General features: G+C 41.1%; 1 protein-coding gene across 3 annotated transcripts in view; it reads right to left on the reverse strand.

Annotated features, from left to right (window-relative positions):
• Nucleotides 1-19,913, reverse strand: part of Tmem164 (transmembrane protein 164) — a 101,992-nt gene that overhangs the window by 31,459 nt on the left and 50,620 nt on the right. For 2 of the 3 annotated variants that reach the window (XM_048796860.1, XM_015497927.2), the window contains one exon: nucleotides 5,958-6,036. In XM_048796860.1, coding sequence (XP_048652817.1) covers nucleotides 5,958-6,036 — 79 coding nt within the window. Of the gene's footprint in view, nucleotides 1-5,957; nucleotides 6,037-16,912; nucleotides 17,009-19,913 lie in introns of all 3 variants that reach the window. The other variant, XM_048796859.1, reaches the window with a different exon arrangement.

The raw sequence follows: 19,913 nt of genomic DNA on the forward strand, positions 1-19,913 counted from the left end.
TGGCAAAAAGAAGGCATTTGTCAATAAAGTCTAGATGAATGAACAAATGGGCACAGCAGGCAGAGATGATTCCCAGACTACAGCTAGGGTGACCGGGTGGTGCCACTTGGTAGGGAAGGGCTGGTGGGGAAGGTAACAAGCTGGCATAGACAGTTTGAGTGTGACATGTACTTGGTATATCCAGGTGGAGATGCTGAGGAGACTAAATGAACCTGAATCTGCTAAGTCACAGCTGTAGATACTGACATAGTGGTCAGCACGATAAAGAACTATCACAATACAGACTGGCAGTTAAACCACAAAAGCACACAAGATCATGCTAGAGGACTCAAGGGAAAGGTAAGCCTAAAACAGAACTCCAGGGAGAGGAGCATTTCAGAGAAGTGTAGAAAAAGAACTTATAAAGGGGACTTGGGAAAGCATGGTCATTGGTCATTGAGGTAAGCAGGCCAAAAGAAAGAGGGACTTTGGAAGGTCTAAAAGCAAAATATCTCCAAAAGAATTAATCAATAATGTTCAACATAGCAGTTCAGTTGGATAAAGAATAGTCACTAGGTTTGGTCAGATGGATGTCATTTCTGTGCCGACCCTGGCTGGGGAGCAGGGGCCAAAATGCAATGTTCTGAAGAACAGAAAGTGGGCTCATCAATTGCAGACACCAGTGTCTTCCATAGTTACCTAATGTTCATGAGGTGATTTAAAATGGTGAACAGATAAACACTTTATTTGTAATAGCTATATATCTAAAGTATATTAAAATAGTAAATCAAAGCCATGTCTCCATGAATATAATAAGGTTTCTCTTAAGGACATTTTATTTTGAAAAATTAATAAATTTAAGTGTGTATATTACATATATAGTGATTTTATATTTTTTTTCTTTTTTTCACATGGAGAATGCAAAAATCATTGTGCTCAAATAGCTGAAGTTTGGGAAATACTGTCTGTGTTATTTTGAGAAAGACTAGAGAAACTTTTATTGTTCAAAAAGTCAGTAGTAAAAGAAGTGTTGAAAATCCCAGAAAATAAATGATAAAATGAGGTTCAGAGGAGGTGGGTGGGATGGGAAATAACCACACAAGGGTATGGTCAGTGAAAGACAGTAAGAACATCACTTTTTCCAGGATGGAGAGAAGAACATAAGGATGGACATGGGAGGCTGTCTCTCCCTCTGGAGATAGCCTGCAATCTCCCTTGAATATATATTCCTTGCTTTACCCCAAAAGTTTCTTGCTCTCAAGATGGCTATGTTCTCCTTTGCACCTTTATGATGGCTGGCATTCTCCCTGAGTGTGCAGTTCTTACTTTACCCCCAAAATGTCTATTCACTGGAATAGTCCACATTCTCCCTTAAATTTTATCCACTTTTTCAGGTAAATCTGTCTCTTAAAAAAATAATGAGCAGACACAGGTAAAGAAGCTTATGGAAGTAAAGTATTGAGGGAATTCCCACCTGAAAAGCTCTACATCTCAGTCAGGTGTGTTGGGGTGTGTGTGTGTGTGTGTGTGTGTGTGTGTGTGAATAGAAAGGACAGAAAATTTGAATATAGTGTGTTACAGGAAGCTTGGAGAAGATGGAAAGTTTACACATGACTTCTGAGGGCAATGTATGGAGGAACTGACCAAAGGCAAAATAAGTGAATGGTGTTGAAACCATACTTATAATAAGAACCATGAAATTTTAGTGATACTAATCAGAATGCTTGAGAGATTTTTTCTAGTAGGCTGACAGTGAGCACACTGGAAAGGGATTGGACATTGGTCCCAGATGGAAGGGACAAGAAGGTAAAAAGGTATTCTTTTTCAAGAATAGCGAGGGGAAAGTTTCAGAAATTGGTAATAGAGGTACAAGCTTATTGGGAAGAAAAGAAGCTGAAAGAAGTAGAGATTTGAGTCAAAGAAAGGGTCCCAGCAGTGGTGGGGTTGTGGCTCAGTGGTACAATGCTTGCCTACCATGCATGAGGCACTGGATTCGATCCTCAGCACCACATAAAGGCAAAATAAAGATATTGTGTCCACCTAAAACTAAAAAATAAATATTAAAAAACGTAAGGGCCCCAGCAGTTTATGAGTTCAGAAAGAGAACTCTTAGGGGTAAATGAAGCCCAGGTGGCAGAAGAGAAAGCAATATCAAAGTCACTGCAATTTAGAAGCCCAAACATTGAGAAGCTGGGGGTAGGATCATAGGTCTTTAATAGAAGTCTCTCAGCCTGCTGGTTATCCCTGTAATGGAAATATTGAGAATCACAGGCCACAAACTTCTGGGAATGTGAACGAAGTGACAAAGAGGATAGGTGGTAGTGCTGGCGAAATAGACAATGGTAAAGGAGAAAGCATTTTCTCATAAAGAAAAAGAAAGATAATGATCTAGAAGAGACAAGGAGGAGCTAGGCAGGGTAGAAAAAGCAGCCTCCATGAGAGGGAATATCCAGAGAAAAATATGAAGGACTCTGATTTTGTGGAGAGCTACTGATAGAAATGGAGGTGGTTTGTAAGAAATATAATTTCTTAATGAGCTTGATTCAATCACTCTACATTGTATATGTTGTGGTGTCACTGAACACTCTATATGTATATACAATTATAATTTGTCAATATCCAATAAGAAAATTTAAAAAATAAACACTTTAACAAAACAGAGGAAAAAAATTAAATATAGTTCCAGAGAGCCAAAAGCAAAGAGATGTCAGGAAAGGGTATAGGGAAAAGAGGAAGAAAAAAACAGTGTGGACGAGAAGAGTCACATGCACTATGGTGGTGCCTAACAACATGGGAATGAGGGAGGGATGGAATCCCCACTCGGCACTACCCCATATCACAGGGACAGACATTTTATGCTCAAGGAGGACTTTGCCTTTCAGAAAAATAAGGCTCCTACAATGTGAGGCATGTATAGGAAAGCTGTCTTGCCATCCTAAGGATAAAAATGCCCAAACCATTTATTTCTGGAAAATTCTGACAGCCTTCCACAGAAAAGAAGCCTCAAAGTTTCAGCTTTATTGGTTTACAAGGAAATAATCTCCCCACCCCTCACTCCAGTTCCATTCCCCCTCCTCAAGGCCTTGAGTCCAAGCTTGGAACTAAAGGTAGAGCCAGCCCTAGAAAAAATTCAGATTTTTCTCTCCATGTTCATCATTTCTTAGTGAACAGCAGATGGTAGCAAAGAGCTGGGAAAGGTGATAAATCCTTAATATTGCTCTAGGGCAGCCAAATAGGTGATATGGCCCATCAAGTTCTAGAGGGTGGTGGATGCTCCCACCTAGGACCTGGAGTCAAAGATCACCTGGATGAAATCATTACACCTGTCCTGCAAGCCAAATCCTCACTGAGCTAGGATGTCAAAGAGGTATCAGCAGCAAAACAGTGTATCATGTCTCCCATCATAGTCCTACTATTTCTTGCCTCACCAGTTAGGGACCTAGGCTACCAACAGGAAATGCTCTAAGATGACACAATTATCTTCCCCCAAATGGTGAAGAGGGCCAGTTGTGGTGGCCCTTGCCTATAATCCCAGTGGATCAGGAGGCTGAAGCAGAAGGATCGTGACTTCAAAGCCAGCCTCAGCAAAAGCAAGGTGCTAAGCAACTCAGTGAGACCCTGTCTCTAAATAAAGTACAAAATAGGGCTGGGGGATGTGGCTCAGTGGTCAAGTGCCTCTGAGTTCAATCCCCAGTACCCCCAAAAAATGGTGAAGAAAAAGGGAAGGTGAACTAGGCTTTGGAAATGATCCTGCTCCCACACTACCCTCTGCAGTGCTTATTGGACTATATGACATTTGTATATCTTCCCTAATAGACAGGGGCTCCTTCTGCAAAGATCATCTCTCTCTGATTATCTGTGATTTCCTACTAAAAATGCCTGGCACATAGTAAATGTTCAAAAAATATGTATTCAGTGAATCAGGGCAAGAGGTGGGGGAGACTCCCAGCCTGGTGTGGTTAGGACTGAGAAATTTAGCCTTTCAGACTTCATATTGTATGAGAAACACCCCTGGTCTGGGAAGGAATTTAGGCTGGGCTTTGAAACAGTTTCTCTCTGAGACTGAACTATTATCCTGGCTCCATTGTTTATGGCTATGGGCAAAGTGCTCAATGTTTCTAGGCCCTGATTTTCTCCTTCACAGAAGGTAGATTCTTCAACCAGCTGTTTGTGACAGGAAAATACACAAAACATAACTGTCACATGTATCTTGTACCCAACAAGCACTCAATTAAAAGTAGTCACTGATCCAGGCATGGGGGTGTCCACCTGTAATTCCAGGTAGTCAGGAGATTGAGACCAGAGGATCCTGAGTTTAAGGTCAACCTGGGCAATGTCTCAAAAATATTAGTCACTGATATATTTTGTGCTTATTATTCCTGTTGCTACAGCTTCTTCTCAGGGCCAGGTATTGGGGGCAGGGTGGGGGATAGTCATTAGAAGTAGGAAGTAAATTGGAATTATGATTCAGAATCTGTACTTCCTCAGCTCAGTTCCCTCAAATAGCATAGCACCAGAACCAATAGAAAGTTACAGAAGAGTCAGCCCAGTCTAGAGGGCATAGCTTCCCGATTGTGTTTTTGGAGGGAGGTGGGATGGCTACTTGATATTTTCCATGTCAACCAGTCTAGCTCAGCTGACGATTTTTTATGTTTCCCTCAGAGTAAAAAGAGGTTTAACTAATAGCCATAAGGATTTGGGTATAATTCCTACCACACAAATCAGAAGCCAGGAACAATGAGGATAGAGTCTGGTGTCCTGGTTCCACTCAAAATCAGTTTATCTCTGAGACTTGTCTATTATCTGGAGTCTGTTGCCTGTAACAGAGGACAGAACTGACTAATAACACAACTTCAGACCTCCCTTAAAGCTAACTAAATGTAACTAAATGAAAGTGTTCTTTGGCAGTGTGAGACCCCAAGTGGCTACACAGTGTAAAAGCAGCCTCAAAGAAGATTTAGACAAATGTATAGAAAGGAGGCCTAATTGATAGGAACCAGGGGATAGGTGACCAATTTCTTGACTACCAACAAGCAAGAAAATCCAGAAGAACTTCCAGACCACCCTCCAGTGAAGTTAAGGGCTCAAATGGCCTCATGCCATTTTTAGTGCAATAGAAATAAAACTCTTGCTGCCTGGGCTGAGGTATGGAGGGTGGGTCTTCCAGAAAAATCCCAGCAACCAAGATAGAGAGACTAGTCAATAAGACTAAAAGACAATGTCTCCCAGTTATAGGGCCTTTCAGGAAGGGAAGAATGCTAAGAAAGATCAGCTTGACCACAAAGGCCCAGGAACTCCTCTTTCCTTTCATCAACTACACAGTGGAGAGAAGGGAGCATTTAAGGGGCAATGTGAACATAAATAGATCAGGATCTTTTGTACAAGACTGTCTCTACCAGGTGGGCAGACTCCTTCTCTTGAACAAATGAAAAGTTTGCAATGGTTTTACACGAAGAATTACATGAAGGATTCTGTTAGTTCACCTGCCTCTTCCCTCAATGCCATAATCCCCCAGGCCCTTGAGGCCTAATCCCTTTCAGTATCTTCTTGGGTTCTGAGAGGATGGATGCAATGAGCAAGAACATAAAGGTCCAAGTGCTCCATTTTGTCCTTCCATGCTATACTTGACACTGAGGCAGGGGGCAGACACAAGCACAAGAGAGGGACAAAGTGTAGGGGACACCATGCAAATCCAAGGCCACTGCCAAGAGCCCAAAGCCTAGGCCCTATGACAGGCAGTTAGCGGCGCCATGCTCAACCCACAAAAGATGTTTCTGAAAGCCTCCAATGCTTTGCAGGCCTCATCCATGCCCAACTCCCCAGTCCCCAGTGTCTATCATTAAACATGCTGAAGAAACCCAGCCAAGCAGCAGCTCAAGATGCTGGTAGACCCCCAAGAAGTAGCTGACTCCTCCAAATCCAAACAGAGGGAGAGGCAAAGTGTGGGGTGACATAGGGATGCTATGTGCTGGCCTTACCTCCTTTCCAAAGCAGGTAGATGGGCACCACGTAGAGCATGACATGCTGAATGTAGTAAATCTCCAATTCAAAGGGAAGCTATGAAGACAAGATGGAGAGAGGCATTTCAGAGAAGGAAACACTTATTTCAGGAGATTCTGAACTTGAACGCCCTTGCTCTTCAGGATCCACATTTTAGCAGACCCAGGCATTTCACCAATTCACCTCTTTTTTCACAATTAAAAAGAAAAAAAGATGAATATACTCCTGACCTAGAACAGAATCTTCCAAGGTGTATTTTACTGAGATGATACTTGAAAAATACCTCACTAAAAAAAAGTTTGGTTAAAAATTTACTAAAGGTTGCATATAACATATTCCCTTGGAGAGTCATCATGCATGGTATTGGTACATTAAGGATTTGAGTGGACTCTACAGATAAGAATCCTACTTAATATTTTTTTCTCCAAAGTTTCTTTAATGTATTTAGGAAGTGACTTACAAAATATAACACTTAGGATTCTGCAGAATATACTTGGAGAAACACAACCTTATGTCATTTCCTACTCCTGGCAAGTAGATGGTAAACTATTTGACATGTAGGACTATTTGACATGTAGATCATATGAAGGAGGATTTATTATCCTCATTTTCCAAATTGAAAAAAAAAAGTGATTACTAAATCTGGTCAAGTCTAGATCCAAAAATAACAAGTTTCCACATAGGATACTTGGAGTCAGTCAGGGCTTGACCTATCATTTTTATTATTTTTTAGTTGTAGATGAACACAATACCTTCATTTTTTTTATTTTTCATATGGTGCTGAGGATAGAACCCAGTGCCTCACATGTGTTAGACAAGTGCTCTACCACTGAGCCACAACCCCAGCCCTATTTTTGACTGAAGACCAACCAGCAGGGCCAATTCTGACATAGTAAGCCAAAAGAACTTCCCTTCTCTCTTGACATATAACATACCCACTTATTCACCCTTTTCCCAATCCCCCTCAAAATGGAAGCTATGGATTACCAAAGTCGAGTATAGTTTCAACCTGGCATGGGGATCCTGCTGTTGAGCTTGGCAACAGGCAGAAAATGGAAACAGCTGGGTGGCTAACTTAATTTGGGGGGAGAAAAAGAACTTCAGCAGCTGGCAAGAGGCCTTACCTATAGGGCATACTAACATGTGCATGCATGTGCAAATGGATACACACTGATCTCAAGGGCAGCTCAGAGAGACAAGGATACCCAAGGGAAGGTGTCAGCTGCCTCCCTGTTCCCTACAGAGCAAGCACATAATCAAGAATTGTGCTAATGAGAGGAGGCAGTTATAGGCCCCCCAGGCACAGGAGCCCAAGTCTACTGTGTGCCAAGGGCTAAAACCAAAAGATAGCAAAGCTCCCAGAATGGGAGCTAGGACAACTGTAAACCCTCGGCACGAACAGCGGCTCTAGCTCTTGACAATCCATATCAAAGGAGAATCTCCAGAGACCTAGATAATGCTCAACTATTACTTTATGTTCACAGAGGTGACTATAAAAACCCAGAAATGGAGATAAGTTTCCAAGTGTCTCTGTGGAAGATGCTGGAATGGGTTATGGGATCTGAAATTGGGCATTACTAGCACATGGTAGGTCTGGAAGCCTAAAAGGCCCATATTTGGCCTTCAATGTGGTCAGGATGACCCTACTATTTTATGTGAGTATTGCCATATACTTTTCTTTTTTCCATATTTTTATTGGTGCATTATGATTATACATTGTAGATTATTGTTATACATTCATACATGTACACTGCTTTATACTTTTCAAATGTGTTCACATTCATGAGCTACTCGGTCTCTCTGTGTTCGACACATAAGGAGCATAAGGTACAAAAAGGTTAATTGACTCTTTGCTGAGGTCACCCAGAAAATAGTCAAGGAGGAAAAAGTCTTAGGAAGGCTCAACTCTCTGGCTATAAACCAGAACCCTGACCTCTCCCTGAAATGGGCTTGAAGTCAGGTTGCTGTCCCACTGCAGCAGAAGAGAAACATACCTTCAAGAGCCTGTGGCCAATAGTCCCAGCACACTGTCAAGCAGTCCCCCTACTGACATCTCCAATTCCAGTGGCCAATTACTCATCTGAACTAAAAATGGTTGCCTCCCTGTCCTTCCCTTAAAGCCCCATAGAAAGCAAAGCACCCACCTGCATGTCCAGGGACACAGTTAAGTGCTGTGCTTCTAATTCTAAGCAAGGACTTTGGAGTCTGTCAAATTTGTGTTCTAGACTTGGTTCTGGTACTTATCAGTCCTATGGCCCAGGACAAGTCATACAACCTTTCTGCCCTGGCTTTGGTATCAGTAAAATGGAAGTTATTATGCTGTCACAAAACTAGTGTACAATATTTAAAATGTTTAAGAATATAACAAACACTTACACATTTTATGTGTTAGGAACTCTTTGTAAACCATTAATTTAAACTAATCACTATAACAATTGTACTGTTCCCATTATCTCCATTTTAGAGATGTTAAACTGAGGCATGAAGAATTTATATAACATACTGAAGAGCATACAACTCATTTGGTGACACAGCCAGGATTCAAATTCAAGCAGTCTACTCTAGAATTCATAGTTTTAGCCAGTATAAGGTCCGTCCTCCCTTGAGACCTGTGGGGAATTGGTTCCAGGACCCCCACAGACACCAAGATCTGCAAATGTTCAAGTCCCTTGCATAAAATGGCATAGTATTAGCATATAACCTACATATATTCTCCTGTATGTTTTAAATCATCTGTAGTTTACTGATAACACCTAATACAATATATAGGTTATGTACAGGTTATGTAAATAACCATTATCCTGTATTGCTTAGGGACTAATGACAACAACAGTCTGTACCTGTTCTTTACAGATGCCATTTTTCAAATATCTTCAATCCATGGCTGGTTAAATATATGGATAGGGAATCTGTGGGTATGCGGATGATCCATGGCTATGAGAGGCCAATTGTACTCTGCTCCTCCTGCTTGCTCCCTCACAAAAGTCTGACACATAGGTGGGGTTAGATGGGGAAGAGCCACTGTTACTATAACCAGAGTGGTAACAGCAGTATAAGAGCATGTCTTTCCCTGTTCCTCTACATGGTAAGTGGGCCTAGCACCTCCCTATTCAAATGATTGAACAGCCTGCTCTACCTACTGTTGTCCCAGCCCCACATCATGCAATGGCCAAGCTTATCCTGGAACAGAGGCCTCACAGCTGCTAAGCCTCTTGTCACTGACCCACTGCACCTCTGTAGTCACCTTGGCCAGAGACCTCAATGAGGGTTGTCTAGAGAGTGTCCCCATGAGAGTTTCCTTCCTCTGATGGCTGCCTCACTCCTATTCTAAGAGTTCCCTACCTTAGGAGCAGGGAGCACAAAGTGTGTTTAACTCAGTACAAGTGGCACTGGCAACCAGGGCCAGGGTCTGGAAAGAGAAAATAGTAAAAGAAGTAGTGTGGGGAAAGAGGAAGGGGAAAAAGGAAGGAGCTGAAAGAGAAGAGACAAAAGGGAGCTGGAGAACCAATCACTTGACATTTAATAGCTTATTAAGTACTTATATTATGTACCATGTACTGTGCTAACTACATTTATATATACTTTCCTGTGGAGTGGGGACAATGATCATCCACATTTTACAGATGAGGAAAGTAAGGCATAGAGAAGTCAAAGAATGCCCCTAAAAGAAGCATTAGACATGGAGGATGAGGGCAAATGGCACTGAGTAGTAGGTACTGAGTGTAGGCTGAGTTCCAGGAACTTTCTCAAAGAGTCTCCCCAACCTTCTTTTCCCCGTTTTATGAACAATATAAGTGAAATGCCACACTTCCTTCAGAAGAATTTCATTGAATTCAGTTAATTAATTTCTAGCCTAAAGATCTTGTACTTAAGAATTTTAAATATCCACAGCCTGATTCTTTTTCAGCTGGAGGAATCCCAAGGCTACATCTGACATGGATGCAATTCAAAGTCAAAAGAAATAAAAAATATTTTAAGCTATACAGACCATTAACTTCTTTTTCATATCCAAGTCAACATGCTTTAAGAACTGAAATTACAGAGTGATAAACTTAACCAGGCCTCTGGAGTCAGACTGCCTGAAACATCAGATACATGGACCCTGTCTGTGGCAAGATCCCCACCCTGCTTCTTCCCACCTCCCAACCTGGACTGGACAGTGACATGCACCAACATCCTCTGCCATGAAGACTACCAATCTCACTGTCCTACATCCTTTTTATTTCAGCCACCAAAAGTAGCCCAAGATTCCCAGGTTACCCTCCCCAACACCTGAACTCAAATCCCTGTATGGCTCTGTACATATCCTAGTCTGTCCCATCATCTACCCCCTCTTTCAGTACTTGAAATCCTTCTATTTTCTTGAGCTCCTAGCTCTCGATAGCAAAATTTCCTATACCTCAAACTTTTCTGTGAATAGCCCATTTACCATTTTGCTTTACCAAAAACTTAGCCCCACTCTAAGACACTATTATCCCAATAGCCCTCTTGAGTAGTGGGTGGTTTTCCTCTAATACCTCCTTCTGCTACTTGACCAGGAGGGCACCCCTCTGCTTCTCACTGTAGCTTCTATTTTTTTTTTTTTGCCTTTTTGTTAACCACTCCTCTGAAATGAAACTACAGTACCCACCACTCCTTCCTGTTGAAGTCACATATGGCCCCCTCCACAGTCCTCAAAGACTTTGTCTCTTGCCTCCCAGTCACTGCTTTCCCCAACAGTCCCTGGTCAAAATTCCTGTGTTTTCAATATTTAATAATGCCCTGGCTTCTCCTTGCATTTCCTTCCACTCAACCCAAGATCTCCTCTCCCCATGTTGCCTCACCCCTATTCCCTTAGTCACACCTGTCATTATTAATACTTGTGACTCCTCTGTAATGCACCTCACTCTCCACTGTCCAACTCACTCCTCCTCATACCCCAGCTGATACTTTTTCAACTTCACCAGGACCTCAAGTCTATTGATCCTGCCGCCTCTTGACTGCCTCCCCCATCAACCTCATGTCCCCATTTCTATATTCATCCAGCACCGAGTTTAAGGTCCAGCAGCACTTCATTCTGTACATTCACGAACTCTTCTGACATTCTCTCTCCCCTTTTCCTGCTTGCCTTGCCAAACTGCATTCCTGGTTAAAGCCAACTGTCTTCCTTTACATCTCTATATGTCTGCAAGCAAGCATGGCTGGAGAAAAATATGAATAAATGCATACTGTTAACTCTTTAAATTCACTACAGCAAACTTTGAGCAGACTCCTAATGTTGCCCTATAATCCAACTATGTTTTAAGGCTATTCATTCTCCTTTCTCCTAAGCAACTATTTCACACCTTCTCCCATTTGCTTCAAACCTTCCCCATCCTTGCCTATTTCACAGGGTGATGGGGGAGGGTTGTAGGACATAGGCTCCCACCTCCATGCCTCCCTCCTCCCTGCATCCATGCTCACAGCTGCCTGTTTCCCTGCCTCTATGTAGGAAGCCCTATGCTGCTGGCTAAAGAATGCTATCTTCCATCTAAAGAAACAAAACTCTTGACCCTACTTTCTGCCACAGCTACTACCTCCAGTTCTCTGCTTCCCTTCATACTTTAGAGGAAATCTCCTCAAAAGACTTGTGTCTAACTCAGAACCCTTGGTAGCTCTCCTCTGAAATATTCTTCTACCCAAATTCTTCCAAATTTTCACTCCCATAATTTTACCCAAATTGTTCTGGTGAGGTTACCTACAATTCCATTTGGCTAATTCCAATGGGCAACACACACATGTGGTGTCTTTGCATGAACTATAAGCAGGTGCCTTTTTACTGCCAAGACTCATATCATGCCAGTGTGTCAGAGAGATCTGGGGCCCAATCACCCTTGTATGCAGTTGACAACCTGTATAACTGGATATGCCAGTCATGGTCAGTTTCCAAGCCTCGTTTTTCTCAATTAACCAAGCAGCATTTGATAGAGTTGATGATTCCTTCACCCTTAAAACACTTCCAGTACTAGGCTACTACACAGCACAGATCTTTTCCTTTATTCTTTCCCTATCTCAAAGGCTTTCATTCTCAAACTCCTTTGCTGGATCTTCTTTATGTCCCTCATCTCTAAATATTACAAAGCCCCAGAAATAATTCTTTGGCTCTCTTCTATTTTAGGTAATCTTATCCAAATTCTTAGTTCTAACTCACAAATAAATCTGTCCAGCATAGAGTCAGGCTGCTAAGATTGAAATTCTAGCTTCATTTACTTGCTATGTAAGTTTTGGCAAATCACTTAATCTTGCAGAGTATCAGTTGGCTCATCTGTAAAATGGGGATGATAATAGCATCTACCTCATCAGTTTCTGGTGAAATTAGGTGAGATAATGCATATAGAGTTCTTGGTCCAGTGCTGACATATTATAATCATTATCCTCTCCTTTCATATTAATTCTGCCAGTAACTAGTAAAGCTGGAATTTCAATCCCAGTCAGCAAGACTTAATACCAGGTCTCTCTGGGCCTAAAGTTGGAGTTTTATTTCATAATTCCGCCCTAGCAAGAGCCTCCAGTATGGCTCAGATTGGTGGCACACACCTGTGATTCCAGCAATTTGGAAGAGTGAGGCAAGAGGATCACAAGTTGGAGACCAACCTGGACAATTTAATAAGACTTTTTCTCAAAATAAAAGTAAAAAGGACTGGGGATGTATCTCAGTGGTAGAGCACCCCTGGATTCAATTACCTGTACCAGGGAGAAAAAGAGCTTCTAAGCAAGAGATGGTGGCACTTGGGCCTGCCCCACAAGCCCTAAGTCACAAATCTGTATATTTGGCAGGTACTTAGGCTTCCAGTCCATTTTTTGACCCATCTCTAGGGCAGGATTTTTCAATGGAATCTTCTTTGCTTCTCAAAGAAACATCAATACTTCTCACTTAGGATGGTCCTATCCTCATTCTCATCAAATAACCAAGGAACACTTACTGAGGCACTAGTGGGTGGTAGGTAACATGGTTACTCTTGCAATGTGGTAATGATGAAGGCATCTTGTATGATAGCTTCGTAGCTCCCATAAGAGCTGCCCTGTAAGACTCCACAGTGCAATTGAGAAGACCAATAGATAAGAAATTAATATCAGTGCAGCAAAAGATTATGAGAACTCTTTAGATGAAGTGTTGGCTTGGATTCTAGTTTTGTTTCAAAGCAAAGGAAAGGCATGCATATAGTGTGCAGTTGCAGAGAGTTCCTGCTGGTAAATGGCTACAGGGGATATTACTAGAGGCAGGGAGACCAGTTAGAAACTAGTGATGGGAATGTTTAAATAAAGCCTATGGCAGAGGGAGTGAGAAAAGAGAGAATGGGTAGATTTGGGAGAAGTTCAAGAAGCTGAATCACCAGGAGTAGTGAACAGAATGGATAGAGAGTTATACAGAAAAAGAAAGGTAAAGACCAAAAGATGATTCTCATGATGATGGCTTAGGTGATTGTTAGGATGCTGGGGTTTCTTCCTAACTTAGGACCTACAGTCAAAGATACAGACTGGAGAAGGTGAGGTACAAGAAAAGATGCTGGGACCATGCTGAATTTGTGGTGCCTCTATGACAGCCTGGCAGAGATGCTCATAAATCAGTGGAAATGTGGGCCTGGATGGTAACAAAGCTAGCAAGGATAAGAGATGAAAGTGGGGCAAATGAAACACATATATAACTGTATGTTACAAAACAGACACATACTGATGTACATCAGAAAACACAAACATGTCAGTTTAAAAGGATGAGGTTTGGAAATGCTGATATTTTCTTCAAATATGCTAATGGAACACCTTATGCACTCCACTTTTCAGACCCTGGTCCTCTATAGTCTTTTGAGGAGCAAGTGGGTAGAGAGATAAAGAAGTCATAATTAAAAAGTAGTGACAATACAGAGAAATAATTGTTAAGAATTGGAGAAATATGCTGGGTATAGTGGTGCATGCCTATAATCCCAGTGGCTTGGGAGGCTGAGGCAGGAGGATCACAAGTTCAAAGTCAGCCTCAGCAACTTAGAGAGACTGTGTCTCAAAATAAAAAAAATAAGAAAGAGCTGGGGATGTGGCTCAGTAGATAATTGCCCTGGGTTAAATCCCTAGTACCAAAAAGAGAAAGAACAGGAGAAATTTGAACATAATTTATAGACTGAGGGAAAGAGCAAGTAGATGAGGAGAGAGTGAAGAAGCAAGAGAAGCAGGATGTCATTAGAAGGCAAGAGGAATGGAAGCAGGCAAGAGGGGACAGAACCTGAAACACAAATGGAAGGGTTAGCCTTGGGCTCCCTGGAGATAAGGAGGGAAGGATAGGCTGAGGTGAGATCATCTGTATGAAGGAGGGGTTCATGGTATAACAGCTTCCCACAAGCCTCTCAACCCCCCCACTCCTCCTGCTCTTGAGGCCAATTGGCTGGGTCACCATTGGCGGAGCCAAAAGAGTCCCCCAATGAGCAGCTCCATGGTCTGAAAGGGCGGGGGAAACAGCCCAATGAGCATCACTGCAGAGGAGCCAATCAGCTGGCAGCTGGAAGTTTGCTGGGGCCACGGTGAGCCAATCATCAGCTGGAAGTTTGGTTGGGCCCCTTCGTCTGTGGCTCTCAACAGTGGTTCATGGTATAAGTTGAGGGAGCTCTCATCATATACCCCAGGAGACTTGCCATTACCAGAAGTGTCCATGGCTAATGATAAGTGAGGGTATACAGTCGCATAGAGAGGACACTGGACTCAGCTTAGCCCCAGACTACAGTCAAGGAGTCAAAAAATACAATTCATTTCCCTTAGAGGAGAAAGAATACAACCCATGGTTTTAACTGCTCTTGTTGTTTATTCCAATAAAGTTTGGCTTTAGAACAGTTTATCTTCATTAACTAACCACATTCTTAAACTGTGGTCTCTTAGGGCCACAAACTCCCTAGGACTAAATCTTAGAGGATCCACAAAAGGAGTACCCACAACCTAAATGACCATCACTATAGGACTAGTTAAATAAACCCCCATATATTCATAGAACAGAATACCATGTCGCCATTAAAAACAACACAGTACCAACAGGAAATATTCTGGCAAATACAGAATGTGGGGCATTCTTCAAAACAAATATACAAATAATTCACCAAAACTTCAATATCCTGGATGTGGTGGTGCATGTCTATGATCCCAGGGACTCAGGAGGCTAAGGTAAGAGGATTGCAAGTTCAAAGCTATCCTCAGCAACTTAGCAAGGCCCTAAGTAGCTCAGTGAGACCCTGTCTCTAAATAAAACACAAAACAGGGCTGGGGATGTGCCTCAGTGGTCAAGCACCTCTGGGTTCAATCCCCAGTTTTGTTTTGTTTTTTTTTTTAAAAAAAGCAAAAACCCTTCAATATGGTGAATGAAGAAGGAAAGGGGAACTAGTTCTAGAGTAAAACAATAAAACAAAACTAAACAGGACAGTCAAAGCAACACTTAAAACTTAACCAGATCATGATTTAGGGGGGAAAAAGGTACATAAAGAAGTTTTGGGGACAATTGAGGAAATCTGAATATAAATAAAATAGATGGTATAACATAATTCATTGATTTTTTTTTTCCTAAAGGGTGAGAATAGTATGGTTTACACAAAAGAATGTCCTTATTTTTAGGAACTATAGGCTGAAGTAGGTAGAACTAAACTTTCAATGTATCTATAGCTTTCACTGCAATAATTTAGGAAACTTAACAGAGAACTGCTTAGTAAGAGAATGTAAAAAGACATTTAACAATTTTTAATCCATCTGGAGGTTATATAGTTGTGCATTCTAATATTTCCACTTTTTAGTATGTTTGAATATTTGTATAATAAAATGTTGGGAACATTTCAAATTTAAATGGCACAATCTATATGAACTAATTATGACAAAAGCTTAACATATACTACATGGCAATAAAAACAAGGTACATAATTTTTGGAGAACAATTTGCCAGTACTTATCAACATTTGTGAATGCTCATTCACTTTAACTTAACAATTTCACTTCTAGGAATTTTCATTAGAACAAAATGTTCACTGCAGCATTATTTGTGAACAAAAAAATTATAAAGTGTCCTGACTGTTCATCAGTGGGAGAGTCATCAAAAAACACTCTAGCTGGGCATGGTGGCATACACCTGTAATCCCAGCGGCTAGGGAGGCTGAGGCAAGAGGATGTCAAGTTCAAAGCCAGCCTCAGCAACTTAGTGAGACCCTATCTCAAAATAAAAAATAAAAATGACTCAGTGCCCTTGGGTTCAATTCCCAGTACCAAAAACTAAGACACAGCGTAGAAGATGAACCACTTGACTCTATTTTTCAAAAGGAGATACTACCATTTCTGGGTAAAAGAGAACAACTCTATACTGCATAAAGCACAATTATCTTTGTAAGAGAAAAAGGACTTCATTTGCATACTTTTAGATGTATGTAGATGCATAGGAAAAGAACTGGGGTGTGATTTGCCAAAACTGGGGAGAGGAAGAGGATTGGCAAGGGGTTGAGAAAGGGAAGAGGAAACATTAATGTTGGAATTCATATCCTTTTACAGCTAGATTTTTGCAACAAATGAATGTGTGCATTTATTAATCATGTGCTAAAAATATTTTAAAAGATTGAAAAAAATCCAAAGAGGAATATATTACACTGCTAACAGCAATTACCTATCATCTGGGCAGTGGAAGAAGTAAATTTCATGTTAGATTCTTTTATCTCTATATTATAGAAATCTTTAAAACAAGGGGATACATTAAGCTATTAGTGAAAAATAGTGCTAATTTCTTCTTGTTTTTTAGAATCTCCTCTCTCAGAGTATCTGAACATATTAAGAAAGTAATATGTAAAAAGGGTCCATAGACCCCCAAATCCCATAATCTCACTGTATCTGCCCTGATGATACATATGTACCCCTCCAGTCAGGATAAACACCCACAGCCCTCCCTATAAGGCATATAGTATTCTACCTTATTCCATCCCATGATGTGGTGGGGCCACTGGTCTTTCCATTTGCAGAAAACCCTATCAGGGCTACTCTGGTCTTCTTCCTTGTGCACAGTGTCCTTGGGAGAGTGAGGAGCAGAGTTGTGACTGTCTGTTGTCTGGCCCCTAGCATCAAACAAAATATTTTGAGCCCATGAAAAATGCCATTTACTCTTGTGGCACAGCTATTTGGGCAAGCACACTTCCTGATGTAAAAGGTGTAGCTGCCCAGTCCTGCCTGCCTGGTTCAGACAAGCCCACAGAACTGTATGGAATGGCAATTTCAGGTTTATCAGTCAAGATGTTCTATAAGGCTGTTTCTTTTCTCTTCCCTTCTCTTCCTTTAAGATGCTAGGGATTGAACCCAAGGCCTCATACACACTAGGCAAGCACTGTATCTCTAAGCTATATCTATAGCCCTTAGTTCTTTTTTTTTTTTTTTTAACCAGGATGAAAATGAAACCTCCTAGCTCTTCTCCCACCTTTAACTGACTTAGTAGTTGCTGCCTGTCCTGGGGAAACCACCAAGTACTATTCTTAGATATTGTTGCTAGTATCAAACAGTCATTTCTGGAGAGGCAGGGAAAGAAGCACTAGTGTTTTAATAATAATGCTTAATAATAATAGGAATGACAGTTAATATTTGATTGTTCCTAGGGAATATATCACACCTAACTGCTACATTTTTTTCCTGAGTTTTAATGATAAAGGAGGGTGATTAACATAATGATGGTAATAATGACTGATACTTAGAGACTCTAATGGGATGAATTGTCTATCCCCAAATTCAGTCTTGGTACTAATGCCCAATACTTCAGAATGTGACTGCATTTGGAGACAGGGCCTTGAAAGAGGTAAAGGTAAAAATGAAGTTATACTGGTAGGCCCTAATTCAATGTGACCAGTGACCTTAAATGAAAAATAGTTTAGGATACAGAGAGATACCTGAAAAGCCATATGAAGACACTAGAAGAAGGCTATTGATGAGAGAGAGAGACTCTGAGAAGAAACCCACCCTGATAACATCTTGATCTTAGACTTCTTCTTCCAAAACTGAGAATAAATTTGTCTACATTAAGCCACCCAGACTATAGTAAGGTGTTTGTTACGGTAGTGCTAGCAAACTAATATACTGACCTACTGTGATTTACAACCAGTAACTTTTTTTTTTTTTTTTTTTTTTGTATCTAGGGATTGAATTCGGGGGTGTTTTACCACTGAGCTACATCCTCAACCCTTTTATTTATTTTATTTTTGTGGTGCTGGGGATTCAGCCCAGGGCCTTGTGAATGCGAGACAAGCACTCTACCAACTGAGCTATATCCCCAGCCTCCAACCCTTTTATTTTCTATTTTGAGACCAGGTCTTGCTAAGTTGATAAGGCTGGCCTCAAACTTGTGATCCTCCTGCCAACCAAATCTCTAGATTATAGGTGTAGGCCACTGAGATTGACAGGTAGTTCCTTTTTGTTACTCTCAATTTTTTTTACAGTTTTTTATTAGATTTTTTTTTGGAGGGGTGGGTACCGGGGATTGAACTCAGGGGCACTCAACCACTGAGCCACATCCCCAGCCCCTTTTTGCATTTCATTTAGAGACAGGGATCCCTGAGTTGCTTAGTGCCTTATTTTGCTGAGGCTGGCTTTGAACTCATGATCTTCCTGCCTCAGCCTCCGAAGCCACTGAGATTACAGGCATGATCCATTGGGATTACAGGTATGTGTCACTGCACCCAGCTGTTACTCTCAATTTTAAGATAAGGGACTCAAGACACAGAGAAGTTTTTTGTTTGTCTGTTTTGTTATACCAAAATACTAGAAATAGCCAAATGCCCAAAGAAAAATAGAGAAAAACATCATGGCCTATTTACAAGATAGAATGTTACAGGACAGTGAAAATGTAAGTAGAATTCTATGCATTCAATACTAGGAATGAATCATACTAATCTAATGTTGCATAGAATAAGAAATTCCCAGAAGATGACATACAAATAGGACCCTTTTTTATAAGGATCAACAAACAATTAAAACTAAATAATATCTTATTTAGGACTCTATGTATCCATATCTATATATCTGTGCATATGAAATAAAACTCTATTTTATGAAAAAGCAAAGGAGTAATAGCCAAAATTCAGAGTAGCAGTTCTCTTGGGGTGGGTAGGGAAGGATTGGGAAGCAGCAAATAGGCAGATATGTTATGATTTAAGGGACTAGTTCTTAGGTTGGGTTCAGTCGTTTGTTATTCATAAGTAAATAAATACATAAATTAAATGAAACTATGCACAGAAAAAAATGGTGGAATAAGTTACAAATCAAGGATTCTAAATTTGATTACCCTAATTATGCGTACCCACCTTTGCTCTTTTTAAATTGGATCTAATTCTTTTTTTTGCGGGGTTGGGGGAGATAAACTCAGGATCTCAGTCAGGATTTGAACCCAAGGAATCTGACTTCAGAAACCCATGATCTTAAATTCTGTTGTTTGTTCCATAGTTTAGCCTGCTCCCTTGCTGGAAAAGAATTAGGGTCTTTTATGAACATTGTGGGCCTTACCTTACCTAGCTACCATGATATAGGCACTACCTTCATATCAGAATGGACAGAGGGGGCTCTGAATTCATTAAATCCAGACTTACCACTTCTTCAGACTGAGCCAAAGGTCAAATATGACGCAGGAGGAGGAGAGAATCTTTGAGTATACAAGAAGGTACTTCAGGACTTAGAAGTCCATCCTTGAACTCATTGACATTTTACTCAAGGAGGGAAAGTCAATATTTGTATGGCTCTCTCCACAGAGCTCAGAGGAAAGGCTAATGAGAGAGAGAGATGGTTCAAAAAGCCTATAGAGGAACAAGGGCAGCTGCAAGTCAAAAGCAAATCAGCTTGTGTGTGGAGGCCGAACTGCTCCCATAGACTGACCTGAGCTGGGCTGGCCTTCCTGCTTAGGCAGTATGACAGAGGGCTCAAAGAGGGCCTTTCCCACC

This window comes from Marmota marmota, unplaced genomic scaffold, assembly GCF_001458135.2.
Source record: "Marmota marmota marmota unplaced genomic scaffold, marMar, whole genome shotgun sequence".
NCBI lineage: Eukaryota > Metazoa > Chordata > Mammalia > Rodentia > Sciuridae > Marmota > Marmota marmota.